The sequence below is a fragment of the Colletes gigas genome, unplaced genomic scaffold (genome assembly GCF_013123115.1).
Source record: "Colletes gigas isolate AHSC1104 unplaced genomic scaffold, ASM1312311v1 Colletes_gigas_Sc00018, whole genome shotgun sequence".
Classification (NCBI taxonomy): Eukaryota; Metazoa; Arthropoda; class Insecta; order Hymenoptera; family Colletidae; genus Colletes; species Colletes gigas.
The window spans coordinates 4,486,597-4,512,062 of record NW_025106647.1 but is presented as its reverse complement, the minus strand read 5'-3'; the positions used below and the strand labels follow the sequence as shown (position 1 = coordinate 4,512,062).

Here is a 25,466-nt window from a genome sequence, read left to right as displayed (position 1 = left end):
GATTCTCCGAAGCTGCCCGAAGTAATTTTGGACCACCTCGTGGGAGTCGAGAGAGGAAGGCTCACATTTGCCTTCTCGCTCTTGGACAACTGAAATTCGACCTCACGTCGACAGCATACGATTCCAAGTCTCGACTGCCCAGGTATTTTTTACTTTCCGACCCATGTATGTAGACGAACATAAGCAAGGTACTATAATGAAAAAAATTTTGTGAAATTTTTCTTACGGAAATACACGTTTTAAGACAAATAAATATGAATGTGTGAACTACTTTTTATTATAATAATTTAAATATTACCCATCTTCCACTTCAAAGTCAAATTGTTTGCAAACTGTCGTGGCGTCATTTACGCGCCAATGAAACATTCCTCGACTTCGAATTCCAATAGAAGACTGTAACAGAAACAAAATAGAAATGCATTAAAGTACATGAACGATTATTATAATTAAGTAATGATCAAATCCAAACTGTATTGCAAGAAATCGTAATTAAATTCAGAGAGACATGATAATAATTAACACCGATCGAATGTCAAAGAAAAGGTATGAAACTGATTCAATATTTATCACGATGACGATGCAATTTATAATAAAAAATGTATTAATATTATGCGAAAGCATCGATAGAAAGTAAACGCGAGTAGTAATATTGAGGGAATATTAACATGTTAGAAATACATACATCGTTGGCGCGAAACGCTCACACATCATAAACACGTCTTACTACTTCAATGTTCAAACTACGAATGGCGACATTGGCGACCTCTTGCTGCAATCTAACCAGTAATGTCCAATGATTAAGTGGGGTGTGGGGGAAGCTCTGATGTTCCGCGAAGCTTGTATATTTCGAAAAGGAAGGTTGGCCATCATTTTCGAAACTAAAGATGCTTCAGTTAAAAACCGCAAATACAAAAAAAGGAGCAAAAATGCTAAACCTATGCACTAGAACAACATACATATATACTTTAATTTCAGAACCATATTAGTTGGATGGTATAATTTATAAATTAAATATAATTCACACTTTTATCAATCTATAGCGACAGATGACAAACTTCTTGAATTTGTTACCATTATTATTAATAGCGAAAAATGACGCAACATTTGTTTATTTAGTGCAATAGAGAAAATTTCCTAGCAAATAACGTCCTTTCCAACTCCTTAAGGCGCATTCCAAATTATAAGGCATACAAACTATTTCCATGAAATTTCCTTCCGATATTTTTCAACACTGTCGCATATTAAGTCACTAAACATGAAAATGAATTTTCATACAAAAGAACGTAGTAGTGATCACTCCACTTTCTTTTTAAAGAAAGATAGAATATTGCTATTTTCGTCGGTAATTAATATAACGTAACTAGGGTTTATTACTAAGAATTCTAATGTAATGTTTCCAATAATTATTCTATGAATTTGGTAGTAAATTTCGTGTAATAAAGTAATGTTCTTCATTTGCGTTTGGGTTGTGAGACTGTAGATTATATATTTTGTCAGAAATGCAACACACGATTTGGAGTCTCTCCTCTAATTTTGTCGCAAATCGATACTTTTCACGTTTGTTAATGTAAGTGAATTTTAAGTTTAATATCTTACTCGATTCGGTTTGCATACACTTGAAAAAAGTTAATATTGATTGAAATATAGCAATATATAAATCATTATTTGTCACGCAATATATGCGTTCAATATTTATTATTTGTTTATGCTTTTAATAATTTATATTGTACATTATTAATGAATTGATAAAAAATAACTTTGGATCATAGTTCTCCATGGTATAATGTATCTACGGTTTCGTCGTTAAATGAAATGTCAACAGAGGCTGCAGTGAAACCTACAAATGATATCATCATTACTGACAGCTGTGTCAAACGTTTAAAGGAAATTACAAATGATAATGCTTATTTAAGAGTGACGGTAGAAGGTGGAGGCTGTTCCGGTTTTCAATATAAATTTGATTTGGATACAAACATAAGCGAAGACGATAAGTAAGATTACTTGATAAAAATAACCATAATATTTATATAATTGTGTTACGAAAGTCTATTAAGGATGATATTATGTTACAGAATATTTCAAAAGGATGGTGCTAAAGTGGTTATAGACTCGACATCTTTAGAATATATTAAAGGAGCATCGATAGAATATCACACAGAATTAATACGCTCTGCATTTAGGATAACAAATAATCCTTTAGCTGAACAAGGTTGTAGTTGTGGTGCTAGTTTTTCAATTAAAATGTAATAGTTTCTTTACATACAGGTTGTTAAACAAAAGTATTTTAAGACTTTAAGAATTTATAGTACTCAGCGGGAGAAGTAAAAAATGCCCAATCAACATAGGTTTAAAGGTTAATGCTTTTGACGAATAATTGACATTTAATATGTAAGAATATTCAATAATGTGAGTGAGTATCTCTATGATGCATTGAATATGAATAGAAAAATTGATTCAGAAGTATGATTTAAAGTTATCAACACAAGATTATTAGATTAACGGTAACCAAGCTTACTTTATAGCCTCAAATGTAATACAAATCTTTATCACAGTGAGTGTTTCATGTGTCTTCCCTCTGTTACAATGCAAAGTTCTTATTGATGAATCATTGATCGACATACATCTACAAGTATTCTTTCCGAATCTCGTATTGTTTGTTTCTACATTATTTATGGGCCATTTCCATGTTTGAATAATGAACGGCCATTGTTAACAATACGAGAATAACGCTTTCACTTTATCACGCTGAATGCTAAATGAAAACTGAAAATTTTTATTATATTTGCATCTATAAAGTAAGCTTTGTTAATGCTAATTTAATATTCTTGCGTACTGTGCTCCGTTGAGTTGAAGTCCCGCGGGACGGCACAGGGGCAAGAGGAGTCGGACCGTCTATCTACCTATCTCGCTCCCTTACACTCAGGCAGTCCACATGTGTGTGTAACCGCCGCGACGAATAGCGAATAGAGCTCAATGGTACGTGAGAATACGTGCATCCTTTTTACTTTTCTCGCACTCTTGCTACAGGACTTCAAGTCAGCGGAGTACAGTGCCTTGAACGTACTTTTGAATCAATTTCTCTATTTACATTCAATGCATTGCAAAGAAACTCACTCACGTTATCAAACATTCTTAGATACTAAAAGTCGATTTTTCATTAAAAGGATTGACTTTTGGACCTATGTTGATTAGACATTTTTTACTCCTCTCGCCGAGTACTATAAGTCCTTAAATTCTCAAAACACTTTTTTTAAACACCTTGTATAGTATATCAAAATTTAGAGCAAAGAGATATAGATTGTATTTATTATTTTTTTAGGGAAATAACAGTTGTCAATATTTTTGGCAATACTTCCACAGAGGAAGCATAAATTTTGTTTCTTTTGATCACAATTGTTACACATTGAGTACTTAGGAATATTTGTTATTTATATGCTTATATATTTTAATTTATTTTATGATAAATAAAATATAAACAGAAGTTTTAATTCAAAGTATCGAGGAACAAATTGTTCAATTGACATTGTAAAGAACTGACTGTGAATATATAAATGATAATACCTACTATTTTATGATTCTACGTAAAATGTAATTTTATGTATTATAAACGTTCAAGCAATGAGCGTTAATAATAACTCTTATTTTAATTTTATAAATAATATCACTAATTTCAGATATCCTTCAGTACATTAGTAAGGATATGATCAACAATTGTAATTATTCTTTGTCAGGTATAATCATATGTACATGAAATTAAAGTTACCAATAATTCTGATTAATTAGTATCGCTGATGGAATGTTAATAACTATTAACCTGTAATTTAACCTATATCACTTCTGTTTTCCCTTTTTATTGTTCTGAAAATTATTAAATCATGTACAAAGTGCTTGAAATATTAATGTTTACATTTTTTAATGATTTTTTACCTTGTTTGCAAGCTCAAACTTTAATTGTTGAATTTCTTCTGTTTGAGAAATAAGTTTCTCATTCATGTTTGCAAGATGCTCGCTCATAGTACTAAGTTGGGTTTTATAATTTCCTTCTTGTATTTCTTTGTCTTTTTGTAAAACATTACAGTTTGAAAATGCTTCTGTAAGCGCAGACTCGCATTTTTTCCTCTTCGCTTCACTTGTATCTAAATGTACTTGCATAACTTCATTCTGAAAATGTTATTTTAAATGAGATGTATAATTGGAGAATATGGTCTTTGTAAAGGAAAATAGTAAACGGTAACTTAATTACATTGGCAGCTATAGCTAAATTTTTAACATGATAAACTTGTTTCTCCGTTATTAACTTATCAATCTCTTGTAGGAAGTAGTCTCTGATTTTTGCTTCCCGAGCTTCAATTTCTTCTGGTATTGCAAAGGGTACTGTTAATCTTCCAATCTATTACCAATATTTATATTATTAGATTAGTTTAAATATAACTTTCTATAAAAACATTAAAGTAAATATTACCATATGATTTATTGTTGCCGATTGCAACTGCTCATTCTCAATTTGTGTATTACTTAAACACTCGCTTTGTTCTACTTCATCATACTTTAATTTAAGTATGTGATATTGTACTTTCCAATAATTCATTTCTTTTTCTACATTGTATAATTTTGAAAAGTCAAATTCATTACTTTCTTCTTGTGTTTTATGAGGTTTACCTTCACCAATAGATTTTGACGATCTACGCGAGGTTACCGGCGATGAAAACGGAGATATTTCCGTTTGACGATGATTAGGGAGTCCTATTCTAGTATCTAAATCACATTCATCTCGTTTACCTTCATTACTAGACCATGAAACAGTTTCTTCTTGCTTGTGTTTTTCATTTAACTTTCTTTGCAAATCACTTCTTTCTCTCTCTAGTTTATCCATCATACTTTGATACTGACATTCTAATTCAATTTTAGATTTTTCACAATGGTCTAATTTATACTGTAATTGTTGTATCTTGTCATTTAAATTTTCAATTTCACTATCTTTATCACTGATTTGGGATAATAATTGAGCATTCTCAACTATTTTTTTCTGAAATTCTTCATCTAAGATATGATTTGGTTGTGCTGGTATTTGACTATTACTTTCTGATAATTTATTTTTCCCCTTTTTAGATTTAATTTGCATTTTATCAAGTTCCTCTTGTAATACAGTTATACGTTTGGTCAATTGTTGATTTCGAAACGATAAACTGTCTAATTCTTGTTCTGCTCTCCGAAGTTCTACTTCCTTCTCCTTCACCTGTTCCCGGAGATCTACATTGCGTGTTTGTTCGTCGATCACAGCTTTCTTTAAAACATTTGCTTGGGCACGAATCTACAATATGAATTTTCTGATAAGGTTGCGCACTAACGAATCTCATATTGTAATAAAAACAAACATGATGCACACAAATGGGAATAATCAATATTAAAACAAAAAACAACAAATTATAAATTTTCTGAAAGTATTTACATTGTGTAGACGTATACTATACATTTTTTTCTTACTTTTGAATATTCTGTGGCAATCTTTTGGTATTTCGTCTGTAGTTGTCCATTGACACCCTCCATAATGTCCTGATTCCTTTCTTTTTTAACGTATTATTACGACCTTGTGTGATAATTATGATAAATTGTTCATTTTTATGTTTGTCATAGTATAGTGTCCCCTGACAGGAAACGCATACTATTGTGTATCACTTCGAACGCAAACGTCAAATGTCAATGAGAAATTAACGAACAACCGTAGCAAACTACATGAAGGACAAATGTTGTGCGCTCATATACTAAACTTGAAATGGAATCTCGTACATAAGAATACGTATGAACAAAACGCCCCCAATACGATATACTTTTATGTGAAATTCTATATTCAATGCCAACTGATCATCAATTTTCAAGATACTTCACTGAAGAGAAGTTGGTTACTAGTCGATTTACAAATCGAATATACAATTTATCGATACTTTATGAATTATTAATAACAATTTCAAATTACACATATCTCTAGATAATATCATATACGAAATATAGTTCATGGTATTCGAATAAGTATTGGATTGAAAAATATCTTGTTTTGTAACTTTAAAGAACGAAACTTTTAAATAACGATAGTGTAAGAAAATATTTCTTTTTCTATTTTTACAAATTTTCAAGACACAGTAATAACAAACGCTTAAATTTGTTATTCAGAATTGTTAACTAAATAATTATTGTAGATTGTCATTGCAATTTAGAACTCTCGACTCTCTATCTTAGTCTCTCTCACTCCTCGTCTGTTTTCAATTTCTATCGCAGTCGCATACGTTGTCTCCAAGAAGACGAACGTCATTCGTTCTTCATTCTCATGATACAAAGACGCTGCTAAATATAATAAATACAATACCAAATAAAAGTATTGGCATTGGCACTGATTATGTTTTATAATATAATCACCAGTAAATTGGTAACACAAGATATTTTATTAAATCTTGTTTTAAAATACTGTCATAAGCTTCTAAATTGTGTGTACAGAAATCTAGAAAAATCGAACAATTGCGCGATTAATAATTATAGAAAATGTACAAATTATTTTTAGCGAAAAAAAGTATTGGCACCTTTGCAAATTTAATGTTTGTATGAAACATCGATGTAAATATTTATAATGTTGGCATGACTGTCGTATCCAGGGAAGTCCTGGTACTCCTGGTAGGTGTAGTCAGATTTGATATAATTGATCGTGTTGACGGCTGTCTAGTAACGACGAACTTCCTTTAGCGCCTAATGGAGTGGTGAAGAGAGCAGATACATACGAGAAAGAAAGCGTATATGAGCCTTTCTTTGTCGCTCTAGAATTATCCCTAGTCCCTAGTCGTTGCCGCCATGTTTGCAGACGGTGTCCATTCTTGTCAAGAATTTCTTGACCGATTTGCTTATTTTTCTAAACAACAAGTCTGAGCCTTTTAAAAGTAAGAAGTCGTATATGCCGTACTGTCGTTTGCCATTGATTTGACTGTTGTTTCGAAAACGACAAAGATCTACTGTCTGGTAACACTGATTGAGATGAGTCGTCCTGTCCTTGGACAGGTCGAAAACCCCGATTTAGCATGGACATAGGAATATAGGGACGGAGCAATGGTCGAGGGGGGGAAGCAGCTCCGGGGAGCTGCAAACTATGGTCACGTGGTACTCTGATGCCGCATTGGCGATTGGTTGTGATAGCGCAAGCGCAATCTTATTCTCATCGAGTAAGAGTGAGTGAGAAGCAGTGTAAAAGGCAGTGAAAGAGTAGACTGGTATTACTGTGAGCAGTAGCGTCAGTGAATTATACAGTTTTTTTTCTAAAAAAGACAGATATATATTTGTTTTTACAATGCTTAGATTAGATTTGCTTTACAATGTTAAGATCAATATGTCATAGATATATTAAGATTAGATTACATTACATTGCGCAACAAGCAATAAATACGTCAGTGAGTATGCGACAGGTGTTTAATAAGCTTATCTTGTTTAATGGCCAATAATTGTACATATAATATATAATAAAATTGAAAGAAGGAATTGTTATGAAAATGATTGATAATACACCCTAATCTCTTTATGCAATAGAAAAATAGATATTAACAGTTGTATAATTTATTAAAGGATAAATTACCAATATTTAGGGTATTAGATTAACATTTTATAATAAAAATTTTAATATTGCATTATAAGACTATGACCAATATTTAACTCTACGATGGCAAGTTATATGTTGCAAAATTCGTTAAATCATATTCTTAAGTCGAAAAAAGTGAAAGATAACCTTGTAGTTATATCTATCTATTCCTAAATAGTCATGTTTTATTTATTGACAGATCTCATCAAATAATAATGCAAACCGCACTGAATTCATTGCGTAGTTGCAAATTTAAATATCAAACGAAAGTAATAAAGATTTTTCATATCTATAGATTCAAACTTTTAACCATTTAATTCTGACATCTCAATCACCATTAACATTTCAGTATGTTGATTTATAAATAAAACATTTTGTGTCTCTGGTTTACTAAAAATATTCTATCGTACATTTATAATTGTAAAGAAACTAAAGCTTTCATTTTTAAATTTCGCGCATTTAGGCTAGCACCAATCACCAATGCGGCACCAGAGAGTACCACGTGACCGTGATTTCCCCCCGCAAAGCTGCTTCACTCCCCTCGCCAACAGTCGCAACTATTGCTCCGTCCCTATATTTCTATGTCCATGCGATTTAGTTGATATTCTCCAACAGCTGAACGGCAACTTTGGTAGCGATGACGATGCGGTGAACTTCGAGAAAATGGGCGAAGGAGTTAACTTGGACTTAAGATGGGTCAACAAGTACCCAACCCGATGACCATCTGATGATAGGCACAGTGATACCTTGTAAGTCAGTGTATATTTGTTCAGACGAATTGTATATTATACGATATTTCTTAAATAATATTTTAGAAATTTCAATCATATTTTTTACATTCGCTCATACAATAAAACATTTGTTTTTGTAATCAATCTCTTGTATATAAATAATATAATCTATTATAATACCGTTCTGCATCGTATTGCTCGCTTTAACGATACAAAATGTTCGTGTTATATTATAACAAATTTTTTACAATATTTTGTAGATTTATAGAAGACTTAACGACTAACTTTTATATTCACATTTAATATTTTTCATATTTTCAAATTGATAAGACTTTCTTACAATTATAATTTGAAGAATACATTATGGATGATGCAATAATGTACAAAGCAGCGTGGCATTGTCTTCAAAGTTATTAGATTGACACAATTGAATATAAATATGAAATAAAGAGTCAATTTCATAAAGATCACAAAAATAATGTACACACGCGGCGACATCGAAATACGTGGTCTTTTGATAGTGTATTCTACTCTTCCTTTCCGAGAAATTACTTCGTTTTTTATGACATTGACTCTTACTTGCATTAAGCGACTTGACATAAATAAATAACATGCATATCTGTCCTTATTATTAAATAATAATAGTTGGCTACTTAATCGAAACCGTATGTTGCGTAAAAAAATATCTTTGTCACCTAGTATTTACGCACTTGATGGCACGATTACTCGGAGAACAATCATAAATTAATCTTAATATATCTCATCAATAATGTTCAACTCCTATGAAATTTTGCAAAATTGTTTAAACTACAATAAACTTTCGCTTCTATTATATCATAAATGTATATTATGGTTCAACGAACAAAGGATAAAATTTGTTTAAACTGACAAAACATTTGTAATTGATATAACACTAAACTCATTTCTTTCTTTATCATGGTATTTGCAAATTAAAAAAAAAAACTTTAGTTTTAGTATATTCTTCGTATTTCGAAAACGTAACTTATGTTTCACCAGGAATTTCAATAATGTTAACATTTTTTCGAGCTATAAATAATTTTTTACCTTTGGCGAAAGTAACCCTAAAGTAGTTAAATTTGCAATTACGTATACAAAAAAAATTGCACAAACGGAAGTTTACTGCGTTACTACGTAAAATTATGTTAATATAACAAAATTTCATTTACCTTGGTAAAAGCTAAAGATTCATGTTAAATATGTTACAAATATCGTAACATCATTAAAATTCGAATTTTGCGCGAATTTAGTTTTCATTTATCGTACATCAAAAGAAACTTCCTTTTGCAATCTTTGCCAGATACGTAACACAAAATGTTACGTCATCAAGCGCGTTAAGGTACTACACGTTTTCTTAATAAATAAATATCTTAATTTTCATAAATAAAATATAAAAAAGCTAAAGATTATTAACGGAAATAATTTGGTTGATCCAACCAATAAACGCCGAAACTTTGACGTAAACGCCAGGAACATCCAGTCTTCCACAACCAAAACCCCATGAAACAAGTCCAGCCAATTCGTAGAATCCATCATCTTGGCATACTAGAGGACCTCCTCCGTCCCCCTAAATATTAAAATATCGCGATTGTGCAAATGTTCATATAAGAAATTAATCTATATATTTGATACGCTTAAATTCTTCAAGGAATTTTCTTTTAAAATTTTAACAAAAATTGGATTTTGGATTATGCATTGTCAATTTGGACTGTACTTTAAAGTAATAAAATATACTTTTAAATGAGTTGTGGATAATTAATAATAAGGTTAAAGTCCATTAACATTCGAAGCACTATCTGTTTCGCTACAATTAAAATATTTAACAATAATTATTACCTGACATGCGTCATTCCCTTGTTCCCCGCCAGCGCAAAAACTACTTGCTGGTAAGATAAAGATCTTCTCGGTTACAGCATTCACTTTTCTTATACATTCTGCATCGCTCACGATTGGTATTTCAGCTTCGCGTACTCTGAGAGGGATGGGGCCAGCTGTACACATATATACATAAACAACTATTAAATATCTTGTTAATGCATTATAAAAAAGTTACCACTTTAAGTTAAACTTGAAAATAGAATAACGTCGCTATTTCCTTCGCTGTTATTAATACCGTCATTTACATTACATATTTCTTTTATAAATAACGCAACAACAATGTGCATTGTATCGTGCATAGAATGTTTGCCTATCTCTCGAAGAAAATTTAAGGGGTGATTCTAAACACCAAAATAAGAAATATAACAAATGTTAGATCTGTTCTTGAAAATTCAGTCCCGGTTGATGAAGCAGAACTCAAATATGGATGATGTTAAAAATAAAAGTTTTTAATGTAAAAATTTACCTTCCCCCATGTATCCATAACCGGTAACAGTGCATCGTTTACCAGCTGTATGGCTAACTCCTCTTGCAGGTAAACATACAAGGCAAACGCCATCTTTAAGCTCTGCTTGCCCGTGGAGTTTTAACAATGCAATATCGTTATCTAAAGTTTGACTGTTATGATTATGATGAATATAAGTTGTTGCCACACGTAAAGTCTGAGCACCGGGACTCCCATATTTTCGAGTTAAATCATGATCGCCAACTCTCACGTAAATTGCGTCCCCGGATCTCACGATGCTACAAATAAAAATGGGATAATCTTAATGTAATAGTTATTAGTATTCCTATAATTATTCTATCTACATCTAGGTGTAATTATTATTATCATGTGATAAATATATACTAATAATTTTAAAGATATATGGAAATAAGTTTAGTAATAATAGATCATACTTTGTAACACAATGTGCTGCTGTAAGAACCCATTGAGTTCCGATGAGCGCGCCTCCGCAGAGATATTGATTAAGGGAATTAATCAAAGCAACTTGCCAACACCATTCATTCGCATCTGCATCTTCTCCCCCAACAACACGTGCTCCTCTATCCAAGCTACGAGCTTGGATCGGTCCGCGAGAAGTGCCTTTTACACCACATACATACTTACTGTACACAGGACTTCTCATAGTTGTTGTCATCGTTGTTGTTTCATCTACAAAGATAATAATGTCTCTTTAATTTTATATGAGGAAATACGCATACTAACATAAATTTTATTATGTGATTTTAAATACAATTATAGATATATTCTTTTGGCACATTCACTGACATACTGAAAAATAATGCAGAACATAATTAAATAATTATATATCAACTGATTGTACAGTAAAAGTTTCGATGGAAAAATGGTTGTAGTAAAAATACGTATTATTATACAATAGTTACTTGTACAATAAAATACAAGTAAAAAACTTGCTGTTTTATTTTGTATCTTACATATTGTCGTTGTAGGTAGCGTTGTATACGGTCTCGATGTAACATACATGGTATCGTTTCTATTAGTCAAAATTGGCTCGCTCGAATTTCCACTACTGAATTCTCGAATCAACGATTTTGGCGCGCAACACTGACGTCCTTGTTTCTTGCATTTGAATAAATTCGTCAGTTCGGCATTTCCTGCAAGAAAATTAATGCAAAATATATCTTATACTTGATTTGATTATGACAGTTTGATGTTGTATGGACCCAGTCGTATTAATTATTAATGTGCTTTCTTTAAAACTGATGGCTTGATATAATCAGTTTCTGTTAAACTGAAATAGAAAATGTAAAAATATAATACTTACTGAAACAAGTGAAAGATAAATAGGAAACGATACAGGATCCTGGGCACTCTTGGCGAGGATCTGGTGGCAAAGAAACAGTTGTAATTTGTGGTCTCGGTGTGGGTCTTGGCCTCGGCCTTGGAGTCTGATACGAAGAAGATGGTGTCACTACGCTTACTCTCTACGCGTCAACGTTTAATTTCAGTTTTTCTTTTTTTCTACACACATTATCTTACTTGCCTTAATTCATTCGTTCCCTTGAAAGGGTTCTACTGAAAACAATAAATAGAATCACCTGCGGTGAACTTTTCGTGTTGTCGCAACAGATTGACCCAGACTGGCAGGTCGTTGTCTTTGCTATTATCAGATTCGGTCGTTCACAGAATGCCGCCATAATGGTCAACAAGCAAAATCCAGGACACGGTTGTAACTTTGGCTGTGGTGATTTCGTGGTGGGTCGGACTGTCGTCGTTGTTTCCTAATTGTTCAAAATTATTTCTATAATATTAGAATTGTTACTTTGTAACTATTAATTTAATCGAGAATTCGATAAATATTGCACACTCTTCGTTTTCGAAGATTTTAAGGTCACTTTTTAAACGAAACGATGGATTCAATCAAATATCTGATTGTAAGATATTTAAACTTCTTACCGTTTTCAAGAATGCATCGATGATGCAACAGGATCCATCGTCGGGGCATTCGGCTTCTCCATCTACTTTGTCGCAAAGAAGCGCGAAAAATCCGCTAACGCATTCGCCCTTGCACGGTTTTTTCGGTGTAATTTTTGGTCTCGTCGTGGTCGCTGGTTGTTTCGTCATTATATCGGTGGTAGCCGCTGTGGTTGTAACTATGCTTGTAGAGACAGACGTGTTTGGTCTCGCAGACGTGGAAGATGGAGGGCCCTTGTACGACGTGCTGACACCAGTTTTCTCGTCGAAACGACTCGAATTCGTTCTGTCAATCACCAATAATTCAGGCGGCGGAGAATCTCCAAACGCGTCTCTAGATACGCAACATTTGTATCCTGGTTTGCATAGACTGTCTATTACGAGAACAGCATCGCAGTAATCGGCTATTCTCTCGGCCATGCAAATTCCAGTACATGTTTTCGCTGCAGAAAATTATTGCTACTTAAACTTTTTTAATTTCTTTACTTACAACTGAATGAAACGTGAACTTTTTCTTGATTTTTTAACTGTCTAGTTATGACCATATATTCAGAAAATAGCATTTTCTTGTACTTATAATGGGCCATCTAGTAATTGTATTTTAAAAATGAACCTATTTTCTTAATAAGTTATGACACTAAGGAGGACATGTATTTAAAAGATTCCTTACACAAACAATAGCTCTTATGCTTGTTTTATTATATGTATAATTTGCTTCACTTCGTTTGTGCTTCTAAATTATCTGTTATTAATAAAAACAAACAACAATGTTTTTGACAGATGTAAGTTCTTCCAATCGTGATCACCGATTTATATTTTAATACAGAACCGGATATTGCTAGTGATAGCAATCGTTATTAACACTTCTGGTATTGGCGAAAGTGGAGAAAAAATAGTGAGGTCATATTTACCGCGCCCGTTATCACAGCTATTTCGCGATGGACTATGCTTTCACTTTGGAATAAGAAATCTCGTACGATATTTAAAAAAACTAAAAGTCGATCGATTGTTACTAACAAAATAAACCCTTTATCGCACATAACAGTTTTAAGCTATCAATTTGAAGCTAATTCATATCACTGACACAATCTAAAATTGTAGTTTCATTTTAGTTTTCCTATAAGAAAATAACGCTAACTTTATTTTCAATAAATTATAATTGTTAGACTGGAAATTTGATGAAAATGATCTTGAAGGTGTTAACAGTAAAAACGTACATGTATCAAAAATTACTTCGCTTAAAAAGAAACTTTTACAATTTTTATTTGTTATTCGTGAATAAAATTTGACACAACTACTAGAAGCAATTATAATTGTTACAACTTTTTGCCTGGGGCATCTGATGATCAACATTTCATATATGGATATATTTGTTGTAAGAATATGATAATAAAAACATACTGTTCCAAGAAGCATTTGAAATTTAAAAGAAAATAACATTTAAAAAAATAACCTCCATTATAATATTTCTCTCCTGGAAACGATTAACTTCTGTCTCGAATATTTGTATCGTATTGTTAATAACAATATAGACATTTTAGATTTGCAAACGAAGCGAAATATTCAGTATATTTTCAATGTGTATAATAGTCCTGTAATTAACACAGATTTCTTCAGTTTCTTACAATCTGTATTTGATTCTACTTCGTTATAAAAATGATCAACATTCTCTAAGGATGAAATTAATATACCGTCGTTGAAAGTAAAAGGTACATACTCGATGTTTTGTTGACTGTTTCCATCTGATTATCCTGGAAAACAAATAAAACATACTCGAATTCCATACTTCTATCTTTCTCGTAAAATATCTACTCAAATCTTCATACGCGTATTTTTAACATATTCAATTTGTTCATACACAGCGTAAAAATAATTTTAGGGGACTCGAAAATTCAACAAATTTTATACTACAAATATTAACATTTTCTTTTATAATATTCTTATACATAGAATGAATGGAAAATGATGAAAGGCTGTTTGAATTAATATTATAAGATAAGTCCAGGAGAGTTCGATCACTTTTTGTAGAAAAGATCATAGTATTGCTATTTTTCTTCCTTTCTGTTAAAATATTGGAAACATTTTGTATCCGCTGAGAGTTCCGTTTGAATGAAAAATTATTCTTGACGACTTACAGAGGTGGTTTTTGGCGTGGCCATCGACGATACAGTCGTAGGTGGTGTAGTTGTCGAAAGTGTGGTCGTGTTTGGAGCTGTCGTCGTTACAGTCTTCACAGTAGTGATTGCTGTTGATACCAAACTATCGTCATCTACATCGTTTTCAGAACTCGCGGTACCGTTTATTGGTGCTTCGATGCAACATCGCATACTGGTAGGGCATTGTACATGCTCGAGAACTTCGTAACATATTAATGTTGCAAACGCATGCACACATACCCCTGGACAGTCCGCGCTGTTGGCTGTACTTGTTATGGAGTCTAATAAACCTGCACAAACGAGATATTCGTGATATTAGGATGTCTAATAAATACCTTCACGTCCAGAGCGGTACTTTTATACTTTATCACAAACTTTAACTACATCACCGGTTTTCTTTAGAATAGAATTTTTAGAAAAGAAGTTGTTTTCCACCGCGATACAAGTTTTTCGCTCCAAATTAACTTTTCTGCAAATTAAATTCGTCCTGTTACGAATAAAGTTTTTCTAGAAACTTGTTTTCTTATACCATTTTAACGAAGATCAAATTTTATTGCATGTATGTAATAATACTTACAAGGAACCATCGCGAACGGTCCGGCTTCGATTTTGATGAAACTTTGTACACTTATAAGGCAGCCAAAAATAATCGACACGTATTTTTTTTTAGCAGCGGTAACTCGAGTTTAAGGGGTGAAACCACCCCTTGAAGTTTTGGCTCGAAACGGCTATCTCGAAAACGGAAAGACATACAAAAAAATTGTTAATGGGCGAGGTTGATGGTTTCTTATGTACAATAACATGGTATTAAAAAATTTAAAAAAATACAATTTGTTTATAACAAAAAAAAATTTATTAACTTAATTTTTCATTTTATTGAAATTTTCATAATGACAAAAAATGACGAGCATTTTATTCCAAATCCACTGGTATGCGATTTTTTAAAATTGCCTCCTACAGTTTTGCAAATTTTGATGATTTACATCTTGCGCGCACATCCATTATGGTAGTAGCCGTTCTAACTTTGATTTTAATGAAGCACTGTAGGCTTGCACTACTTCCAGAGGACAAAATCGGGAAAAATACAAGAATACCAATTTGTTGATGGAGGCTTCGTTAAGAAATTATTAACGTTTAAAGTTCCGCCCGTACTGAATTTTTTTCTCCGAAATGCCCAAGATTTCGGGGGAATGTGTAATGACCAAAAATGATTGTAATCGACCCCTGCAACCGAAAATAATTTTTTCAGAATGGTTTGAAATTTTTTAATTTTGTTGAAAAATTTCACACATTCTCGAATTTTTTTCTCAAAAGTGCGTAGGATTTCGGGGGTATATATATTGACCAAAAATGATTGAAATTGACTCCCGCAACTGAAAATAATTTTTTTAGAACGATTTGAAATTTTTTTTTTTCGCTGAAAAATTTAGGCACCTACGCCCTGTCGATTTTTCTTAAAAATTCGTTTTTCATTTTTAATAATTTTGTTTGACGCCCTACAAGAAAGTTGGCCAATACTTTTTTGTAGGTACCTATGAGCTCTACTTGAGAAAAAAGTTTCATTGAAATATATTCACTATTGTAGGAATTATGGCTGTTTGAAGATTGGACCATTTTTATGGGGGTTTTCTCATTTTGCGGGGTCAAGGATCAACTTTTTGCATATTGTGCAAGCCTACAGTGCTTCATTAAAATCAAAGTTACAACGGCTACTACCATAATGGATGTGCGCGCAAGATGTAAATCATCAAAATCTGCAAAACTGTAGGAGGCAATTTTAAAAAATCGCATACCAGTGGATTTGGAATAAAATGCTCGTCATTTTTTGTCATTATGAAAATTTCAATAAAATGAAAAATTAAGTTAATTTTTTTTTGTTATAAACAAATTGTATTTTTTTAAATTTTTTAACACCATGTTATTGTACATAAGAAACCATCAACCTCGCCCATTAACAATTTTTTTGTATGTCTTTCCGTTTTCGAGATAGCCATTTCGAGCCAAAACTTCAAGGGGTGGTTTCACCCCTTAAACTCGAGTTACCGCAGCTAAAAAAAAATACGTGTCGATTATTTTTGGCTGCTTTATAAGTGTACAAAGTTTCATCAAAATCGAAGCCGAACCGTTCGCGATGGTTCCTTGTTAGACAGAAAATAGCATAAAATAAAAACATTAAAAGCATCGATTGGTCTAAAACAATAAGTACATAAAATATATATGTATATACATATTTTCATTGTCTAAACAATATCAACAGTGGATGACGATGCAGTAGAACGGAGGATAGTTTGAGTACTAGATGATGGAATATTAAACAATATCCGTATGTCAACTTGCTTCATAATTTTCTTTACCGTTTATTAAAAAACTTAATTTCGAAGAATATGCAGATTCATTATAATGTTTACTAGACTAATAAATGTTACAAAAAAATAAGCGATGTTAGTCGAAACGAAAAACAAATTCATAAAGAAATTGGAAATTTTTGGTGTTTTTACAATAAAAGCGTAAGTTCGAAAATTTTTAAGCAATTAAATCGAGTTACATTTTAAATAGAAATTTTAATCATACTTAAATCACTTACGTCATAATAATAGTAACGATTGTTTAAATGTACTGTAAAGCTATTTTATACTTTTGGCGGTAAAGTTTATCTACGATGAATAAAACGTCTATCATAAATTCTCAACAGTAACTGTATATCGAGTGCAGGTGCGTAGGTACCGTGAGTCGAGAGAAATTCCTGCATACGTAATCCTACGCTCCACTTATAAAACAAAATGATCAAGGATGACTAAACTTGATCTTGACAGTCGGTTGATCTTGAATTGCAGTTAGTGATTTCATCCACTGTCCTTCGTAAATAGTTCGGTTTTACTTCTATTGTATTTCTCATTCTCTACATTTGTAACTCTCTGCCTCCCCCATAGTTGCGACTCATTTTTGTTTCCTTTTGATTACGTAGGTCGTGGCAGAAAATCACTGTTCTCCATTTTTTAATACACGACATGTGATTTTCGACAAAAACCGTTTTACTAACAAATAGTAATTTTTTTGATAACAAATAGTAATTAAATAGTAGTTACTCTGAAGTCTAATTAGATTTTATTTTACTTGCATTGAGTTTATTTTTGTTGAGCATCTCGAACGATTTTTTCCGTAGACTTTTTTTGTCATGTTTTATAACATTCAAAGATTTTTAAAGTTTTATCGTTATTTTAATCGAAGTTGCGTTCTAACGTTTAGGCTGTTTGAACTCAACTAAGTGGCGCAGTTAGGGCATATGTTTGCAAAACGCTTTTTAGCGTCCATAAAGAAAACCCTACGAAAGTTTATTAAAAACGATTGCATCTTGGCCTTTTGTGATGCATGAGCAAATGTGCTGCAGAAAATTTGCACGAACGATAGCGTAAGCTTCTAGCTCTTCATTTTGACAGGCATAACGGCCCAAACAAACATAACGGTAGTTAATTAAACGGCTCGACTCCATCGCATAGCTACCTTCGGTACTACGTGTGCCTCTCCCAACGTAATCGCTTTAAGACGACACGACAAACGTACGTAAATCTACGGTCCATCGCCAAAGTCTACGCACGTTTGAAAAGGTTTAAGTTGTCTTATTGAAACATTCGATTATTTTATTTTGCCTATTTTCCCATCAATAAACCTCACGTTTCCGATAACGTTTGACCCTGTACGGGCTCATAACATAACGGTTCCTCTAACATGTTTCACTGTCGGGCAAATGCTACCTTCCTAGTTTTCGTTTGTTTCTGTACAATTTGTTTCTGTCTGGAGATAAATTAATGAATAGAGTAACGGGTTATAGGATATAGTTATATTAAAAATGGCAAGTGTCACAAATACAGTCTAAAATATAATTAATTATTTATAATTGCATTAAATATTCTCAAAAATTCAAGAATAAATTTTATTCCTTATTTGTGTTTCATTGTCAATACTTTCATAATTGCTGAAATTCCCTGGGATAACAGTATCAGAAATTAGAAAGCTACTAGCAACATTGTATATGGTCACTTATTTTATTCCAACTGGTAATAATTATTAAATTTATAATTTATATGAACTCTCGATGCTAGAGACCTTTAAGCAAGTTTTTTAATTCACCTACATACGTATTACCTAGTTGTTGATATAATAATAACTGCACTAAAACATTAATAAGGAATACAATTTATTCCTCGACTCGTTCTTTATTTTCTTGATTTGTGCAAAACATGACAATGTGAACTTTACGTTAATTATTTCTACATATTTCGATATTTCATCGCCATTGGCCACGAAGTTGAGCAAGATTTTGTCTGTTTCCGATATTCGCAACCGGATGGCCATCGATAGCACCGTTAGCTGCTCGATACTGAAGTTTTAACTTACGTACTGTAAAGCAGAGACTGAAAACGTTCCGAAAATAACTATTTCAAACTGTTACGTATCGGTTTTATATCGATTTTGTATTAGAGATGTTCGATCATCTTTAAAGAATTTTGCAAGAATCGATCTAAAATTTCTTTTTTAATTTACACACTAGAAATTTCGCAGCTTTAATAACAAATTTGTAATTAAAATAATAGTAATTAGTAATAAATTATATTCTATAGTCGTATAAATAAGCTTTTTAATTTTTGAATAAATAAATTTTCTAACAGAAACACCAATAAAAATCATTTCTACAATTCATGAGAGGTTAAAATTTCTAATATGGAAGAAAGGGAAAATCGATTTTCGATTTCCAGGAAAATCTACTGGTAGCAAATCGACTCGAAAAATCGAAATCGAACGTCTCTATTTTACTATATCTTCTATATTTTACTATTCACTTCCATTTCAATTTTATATCGGTTTTATACCGATTCACAAAGGTTTCTAAATTTGTATCTATTCTTTTCTGAAGTCTACATTGATTTGAAAAGGGTTTTGAAAATAACTGTTAATAACTGATATATTAAAAAATGGATCTGAAATTCTTAAGAGTTTTTAGTAGTCATCTAGTAGTCAATTTATATTTTAAAAGCAATTCTTTCAATATAAAACCCATTCTTCGTATCAATGGACGTTTCATACCGTGATAAGTGTCCTTTCGTAACTCAAGTAAACAAGGTAAATGAATTAGATTCAAAAACACGATCGTTAAAATCTGTCAACACAAGGTTAGTTCTGATAAATAATCAATATCGAATCAATACGAAATCAATAAAAAACCGGTATAGTCAGAAGCTAGAAACGGAATCGATATATGCTACAACCTTTCTCATTCATAACAGTTATCATATCATTTAAATTCCCATAACTGTTTCGAGAACCAAAACCGATATCATAACAGTTTTAAAACCCTATTCTAAAGTCAAGATCGATCAATCTGGTGATTAAGAATTTTGATATTTTTCAGAATATCAATATCGTTTACATTAAATTCGACAAACTAACTTTACTAATATTATTTTCAATTTTTAACCATTTTATTACTAATTATTTAATTACGTATATGGGATAGTAATTTATTTTTAATTTTAATTAAGGGGCCATTCTATCTTGTGGGCACGAAAAATACATGTTTCTTTGTGATTTTTTTTTGCGGGCTATTAAAGAACGATTAATTCCGGGTTTTCTAGATGCATTTATTATATATTTAGCTACATTTACGAATTTTTGCAACGCATAATATCTATTGATTACGCTGTTTTTGTTGATCAACAAACAACAGTTTTTACGAACGGCGCCCGACTGCGTATGTGATATCTTGCGAACAAGTTATCCGAAATCCAAAACCCAACGATATTCTTAATATAGATGAGTGTAGTTATAGCATGAACTAGGATCTTTCAAAAAAAACAAAAAATGGCAAAATGGCAGCTATTTTGCGAAAAAATACCAAATATTTTCATATACTCTGTTGCTTTTTTGTTAATAAAAGAAAAAGTATTGCATATATCGCAATTATCCTAGTTCATGCTATAGGGAGACCAGTTCCAAAGATACTGTATAAATTTCATGCTGATATCTTGAATAGTTTTTTTGTTATCACATATGCAGAATCGAAAAATGTAGTTTCGAGAAAAACAGCTTTAAAGTTTCACGTCCAGTTGTTATACCTTTGTTAGTTTTCCGAATTTCAATTTAATATTTGGTAGATATATTTTCGAGACTACATGCTAAAAGAAAATGCACAAAAAAATTCAATTTTTTTATCCCACAAAGTAGAAAGGCCCCTTAAATTAAATATCTGATATTTTGGGAAAGTTTTCGATAAACGTTGAATAATTGCTGGTGCCAATATTACACTACTCTAGTAATTATTGCCCAAGCCTTTCATTTTAATGAACTTCTTCTACGCTTTCGTTTCAGCATGAAAAATTTCTCGAGGAAGTTACGAACACGTTAATGGTTTATTGGTAACAGTTTTATAGCATATACAGATAATTACAATATACATTAAAATTGCACATGATTCAAGTTTAAGTATTACTATAATTAAACTTTTAGTAATGTTCAAGTACATGTTTCAAACAAATATTATATTATAAATGCTAATAAATATGTAACTATTATTTTATATATAACGAAGAAACTGAACTTTGAAAAATATAAATTAATACCGTGATCCATTTGTTTATAACAAATAAATTTTAGTAATTAAATGTATAAGAAACATAATTAATCGACATATTAGCGTATCCATCCAATTAAAAGACATTAAAATAATAATTAAATTCTTCCTGCTATCGATTACATTAATATTTGTAAAATATTGCACTACTTTTCAAATTCCCACTTAGGCAGTAAAGCGTAAAAATTTATGCGACACGAATTACATTAGATTAATTCGACACACTATAATTTCAACATACAAAATGAATCCTTTTAACGAGGACATGTAAATTAAAATATTTGCAAGTATTTGTCATACTATAATTATAATAGGAAAAACAAATTACATTAAACATATAAAGATTTCTCGATAACAGAATGAACTTTTAAAAAAATTACTATCTTCGCTTAAAACATTTTTCCAATTGTTTAAAAAATTGATAAATCTATTACCACTTGACAAATCTAATTAAAAAAAAGTAACTTTTGTTGGAAAACTTTCTTTCTATCATTTATAATTTGCAAGTTACAAAATAAAATCAACAAATAACTGAATTTCTAGGAGTTAATTTCAAACCCTCACATATGCGGTATGTATATCCAAAGTTTCACGATTTTCTGAATTTTCGGGTTGAAGATCTTCCCTTATTAAAATTGTTTACATTAGATTATCAAATATTTCTATAATTTAATATTTATAATACTACTAATATTTTTCACATTATAATTCAAACAAATGTCGAGAACGTTTTTAGATATGAAAAACTGATATAACGGTTGATGTGTGAAAAAAGAATTTCTCTTGATTTGTTTGTTGCATATTATTATGAAAATGTTTGGATAAAGTATGGCAAGTTGAGCAAATAATTTTATAGACATTTTAATTCGTTACTCAAACAATAATTGAAATTTCGAAACCGAACTTCTATTAAAACCTGTACGGATCAGTTTAGAAGATAATTAAAGGATTTCGTGATTATATGTTGAGCAATCTTCAATTCATGCAATTACAGATAAACATTCCTAACTTGGTTTTATTACTAGTACGGACGTTCATAATTGAAATACTTAATTGTATAGAACGGCAACATCATCGTAAATTAATGGATGGTTAGGGATCAATATTAATTAACATTGTTGTTTATTAAAAACTAAATAATCCAACCATGAAGCGATTAAACTACTCGTATAAAACATCTCCAATCCGTTCGTGTTTTCTTTCGGAGTGTAAAGTTTTCTAAGTACACTTAAAAACAATTTTTAGTGGGTTTTTAAGTAAACTATTCAAACTAGATTATTAAGATAGTTAAATAAAAGTGAATGTTTTATTTTCAAATACTTCGTAAGCTATTCACACTTTTCAATATTCTTGAAAGTATTTGTAATCTTTAATCAATTCAAGTAAAGTTCAAACATTTTTTAAATATACTTTTAAAATTACTAGTAATAATCTTTTTAGATATATTTTTGCACAGTTACATTTATATACAATCATCTTTATTATTATTTAAATAATTTCACGTGGCCTGCGGTTTGGTATTTTAAATGGCTGCCATGATTTGTGTTGTATTCACCCGAACTAAGAAATTCGAAAACGATTTTAATTTATGTACCAGTAACACCGTATATAAAGTAAAAAATTATAAAATGTCTAACTTCTTCAGACAATAAAAAAAAAAAACTATTATCAATATTGGCACAATTTTGATTCACGCGATCAATTATTCAATATGTGTGTCAAATTTAAAGAGCCACGGAATCACGGCAGCCATTCAAAACAATAGACTGCAGGAAACATGCAATAACTTAAACAATAATAAAGGTTATAGAGAAATGACTAAAAACATGAGAAAAATTTAAAAATCCTGGCTCTATAATTATACATGTAATAATCCTTTAATAATTCTTTTAATAACTCTTTAGTTTAAAAATCGTCTAAAGTCGACGTCCCTAAGTGTGAATACTCCTTTAACGATTGTAATGTCGCTCCAATTCGTAATTGCTAAATAAAATGTGTTGATATCTTTAAGTTAATTATCTATTAAAATTACATATTTTCCAAGCATTAAATTCCGAAATTCGACACATAAACAATCCTTGGCTGTATACGTATTTAAGACAACGTGTGCTATTTCTTATTTCTCTGGTCATACGTACGAGCTACGATTACTACATAGTTACGCGTATGTGTATCATTGCACACTTCTCAAGTTTACCTTCTCACCAACGGTGGATTGAACGTTCGTTATCCGTATTGCGCTGTGCGACTCCTAAGTGGGACAAGTCGCATCCTTCTAGATACGACCTGTACGCAGCGTACGTTTGCAAACGCGAATTTCTATTTCTCGAAACCTCCGCTACTACGAACTGATTATATTTACAGTCATTTTCTGTTAAGTCCAACGACCATCCACAACTCTAGTCGACGAATAGTTAAAAATCATTTGATGATTTCTTGCGAATTCCTTACGCGGGTCTTTTTTTTTAACATAAAAATCAATCTTTGCTTAAACAATAGATTTCCTATCTAAGAATTGTACTCATAACAAGATCGGAATTCACCATGGAATTAATGTCTTACGTTTATCAAAATTATGTAACACTAGTTTTAGTTTGGAAATTTAACTTTTTGCATTAAATTTCTATACGGGGCAGAACAGAAGAAAATCACTGAAGTAGAAAATTATTAAAGGAAAACATTCTTTCAAAAGTTATCAGTGAATACTAAGAAAAAAGACAGGCTTCACTTTTAAAGAAATAACAGAAATATACGAATCAAATTATCTAGAAGTTTACTTCTTGCTATCAGTTAATAACAGCGGATTACAGTTATATTGGGTGCTTATCTAAGTATAGTTTACCGGGAATCATAATATATAACAAAATTATCGGCTAAAAGCAAAACTAAGTGTCGTAGTTCATTGATTGAAGCGTTACCATCATAGTGGATTCTCAAGTAGCGAAGTTTCACAGCAGAACCTTATCAACCCATTAGCTACCATTTTTCAAACATAAATCAAAGCATCAGCAAAAATATTACCATTCAAAATAAATATTAAACATAAATGAAAATTAGAAATATTCAAAAAGAAAAAAGAAAATATTTTTAGCAAATGCTCAACTTTAATAGATAAAACGACATACGTGATGTTCGTCGCAGATAAAAATAAGTTGTTGATTTACCTGAAAAGAAGCTACCAGCCAGTGAGTCGTCGTCCTGAGCAGCGATCGATCCCGTAAGTAGGAGAAAAAGGACGATGCCCCGGGGGACTGTTCTCAGTATCATCTTCAAACTCCCGCGTTCCTTAACTTCCTCCGTCTCTTTTTCTGTTCTACAATTTCAAGACGTAACCGCAAAAACAACTGAAGGGAGACGCACTCTGTTGTTATCCGGTTCGAACACGTGCGTGTCAAACAACTTTACCGCGAGTTCGGCAGCCACGGTATTATGCGAGCCCGCATTGCCTGCTTGGCGTGTTTGACTGACTGACTGACTAACTGGGGAGGTACCGGGGCCCACTTGTGGGTCAGGGTGCGGGCCCCCTCTTTTACGCTGGTCAGAAAAAGGAGAGAAAAGAACAAAAGCGGAGAAGCAGAGAGAACGATCAACGACGACCGACCTCACCGAGAATCATTCAGAAAAAGAGGGAGGGGTTGTTGGCATGAATATTGGATACCTTTGAAAACCTGCATCTTTCAGCTATTATTACAAGTTTTAATTTCTATAACCTAAGATTATAGAAAACCATTGGGAGGAGAAAGCTGGTAGCTCGATCGAAAAACAATTACCGAGAACAAGTAAATTAACAACGATCAAACTTATCAGTTAATAATTAAATTTCATTAATTAACATTGCAGCTTTCTTATTAATTTCTTATTAAACCTTATTGCAATCCATTTGCTTTAATATTACTATTTCCAAATACCAACAACTTGTTATATTAAACTTCTAATTATTATGTTATATAGTAACATAAGTAATGAAATTGAACATTAAATATTTCACTGATGTAACTTACATGAT

General features: G+C 31.7%; 3 protein-coding genes across 3 annotated transcripts; 1 reads left to right on the top strand and 2 right to left on the bottom strand.

The window, feature by feature from the left end:
* Positions 1-1,276: 1,276 nt before the first annotated feature.
* Positions 1,277-3,306, top strand: LOC122400491 (iron-sulfur cluster assembly 2 homolog, mitochondrial). The gene is made up of 3 exons (XM_043401996.1): positions 1,277-1,567; positions 1,770-1,991; positions 2,073-3,306. The coding sequence occupies exons 1-3, from the start codon at positions 1,500-1,502 to the stop codon at positions 2,245-2,247; spliced, it is 465 nt and encodes a 154-aa protein (XP_043257931.1). The 5' UTR covers positions 1,277-1,499; the 3' UTR covers positions 2,248-3,306.
* A 380-nt stretch (positions 3,307-3,686) lies between these two features.
* On the bottom strand, positions 3,687-5,856 carry LOC122400488 (ERC protein 2). Its single transcript, XM_043401992.1, has 5 exons — positions 5,485-5,856; positions 4,463-5,311; positions 4,244-4,390; positions 3,928-4,161; positions 3,687-3,858 (listed from the first exon to the last, which is right to left on the bottom strand). The coding sequence occupies exons 1-5, from the start codon at positions 5,545-5,547 to the stop codon at positions 3,832-3,834; spliced, it is 1,320 nt and encodes a 439-aa protein (XP_043257927.1). The 5' UTR covers positions 5,548-5,856; the 3' UTR covers positions 3,687-3,831.
* Positions 5,857-9,760: 3,904 nt separating this feature from the next.
* Positions 9,761-24,727, bottom strand: LOC122400543 (protein masquerade). The gene is made up of 11 exons (XM_043402070.1): positions 24,625-24,727; positions 14,815-15,125; positions 14,397-14,430; positions 12,662-13,122; positions 12,304-12,486; positions 12,030-12,153; positions 11,680-11,859; positions 11,140-11,395; positions 10,706-10,983; positions 10,198-10,352; positions 9,761-9,928 (listed from the first exon to the last, which is right to left on the bottom strand). Exons 1-11 carry the CDS (start codon positions 24,725-24,727, stop codon positions 9,761-9,763), a joined length of 2,253 nt encoding a protein of 750 aa, XP_043258005.1.
* Positions 24,728-25,466: the final 739 nt, after the last annotated feature.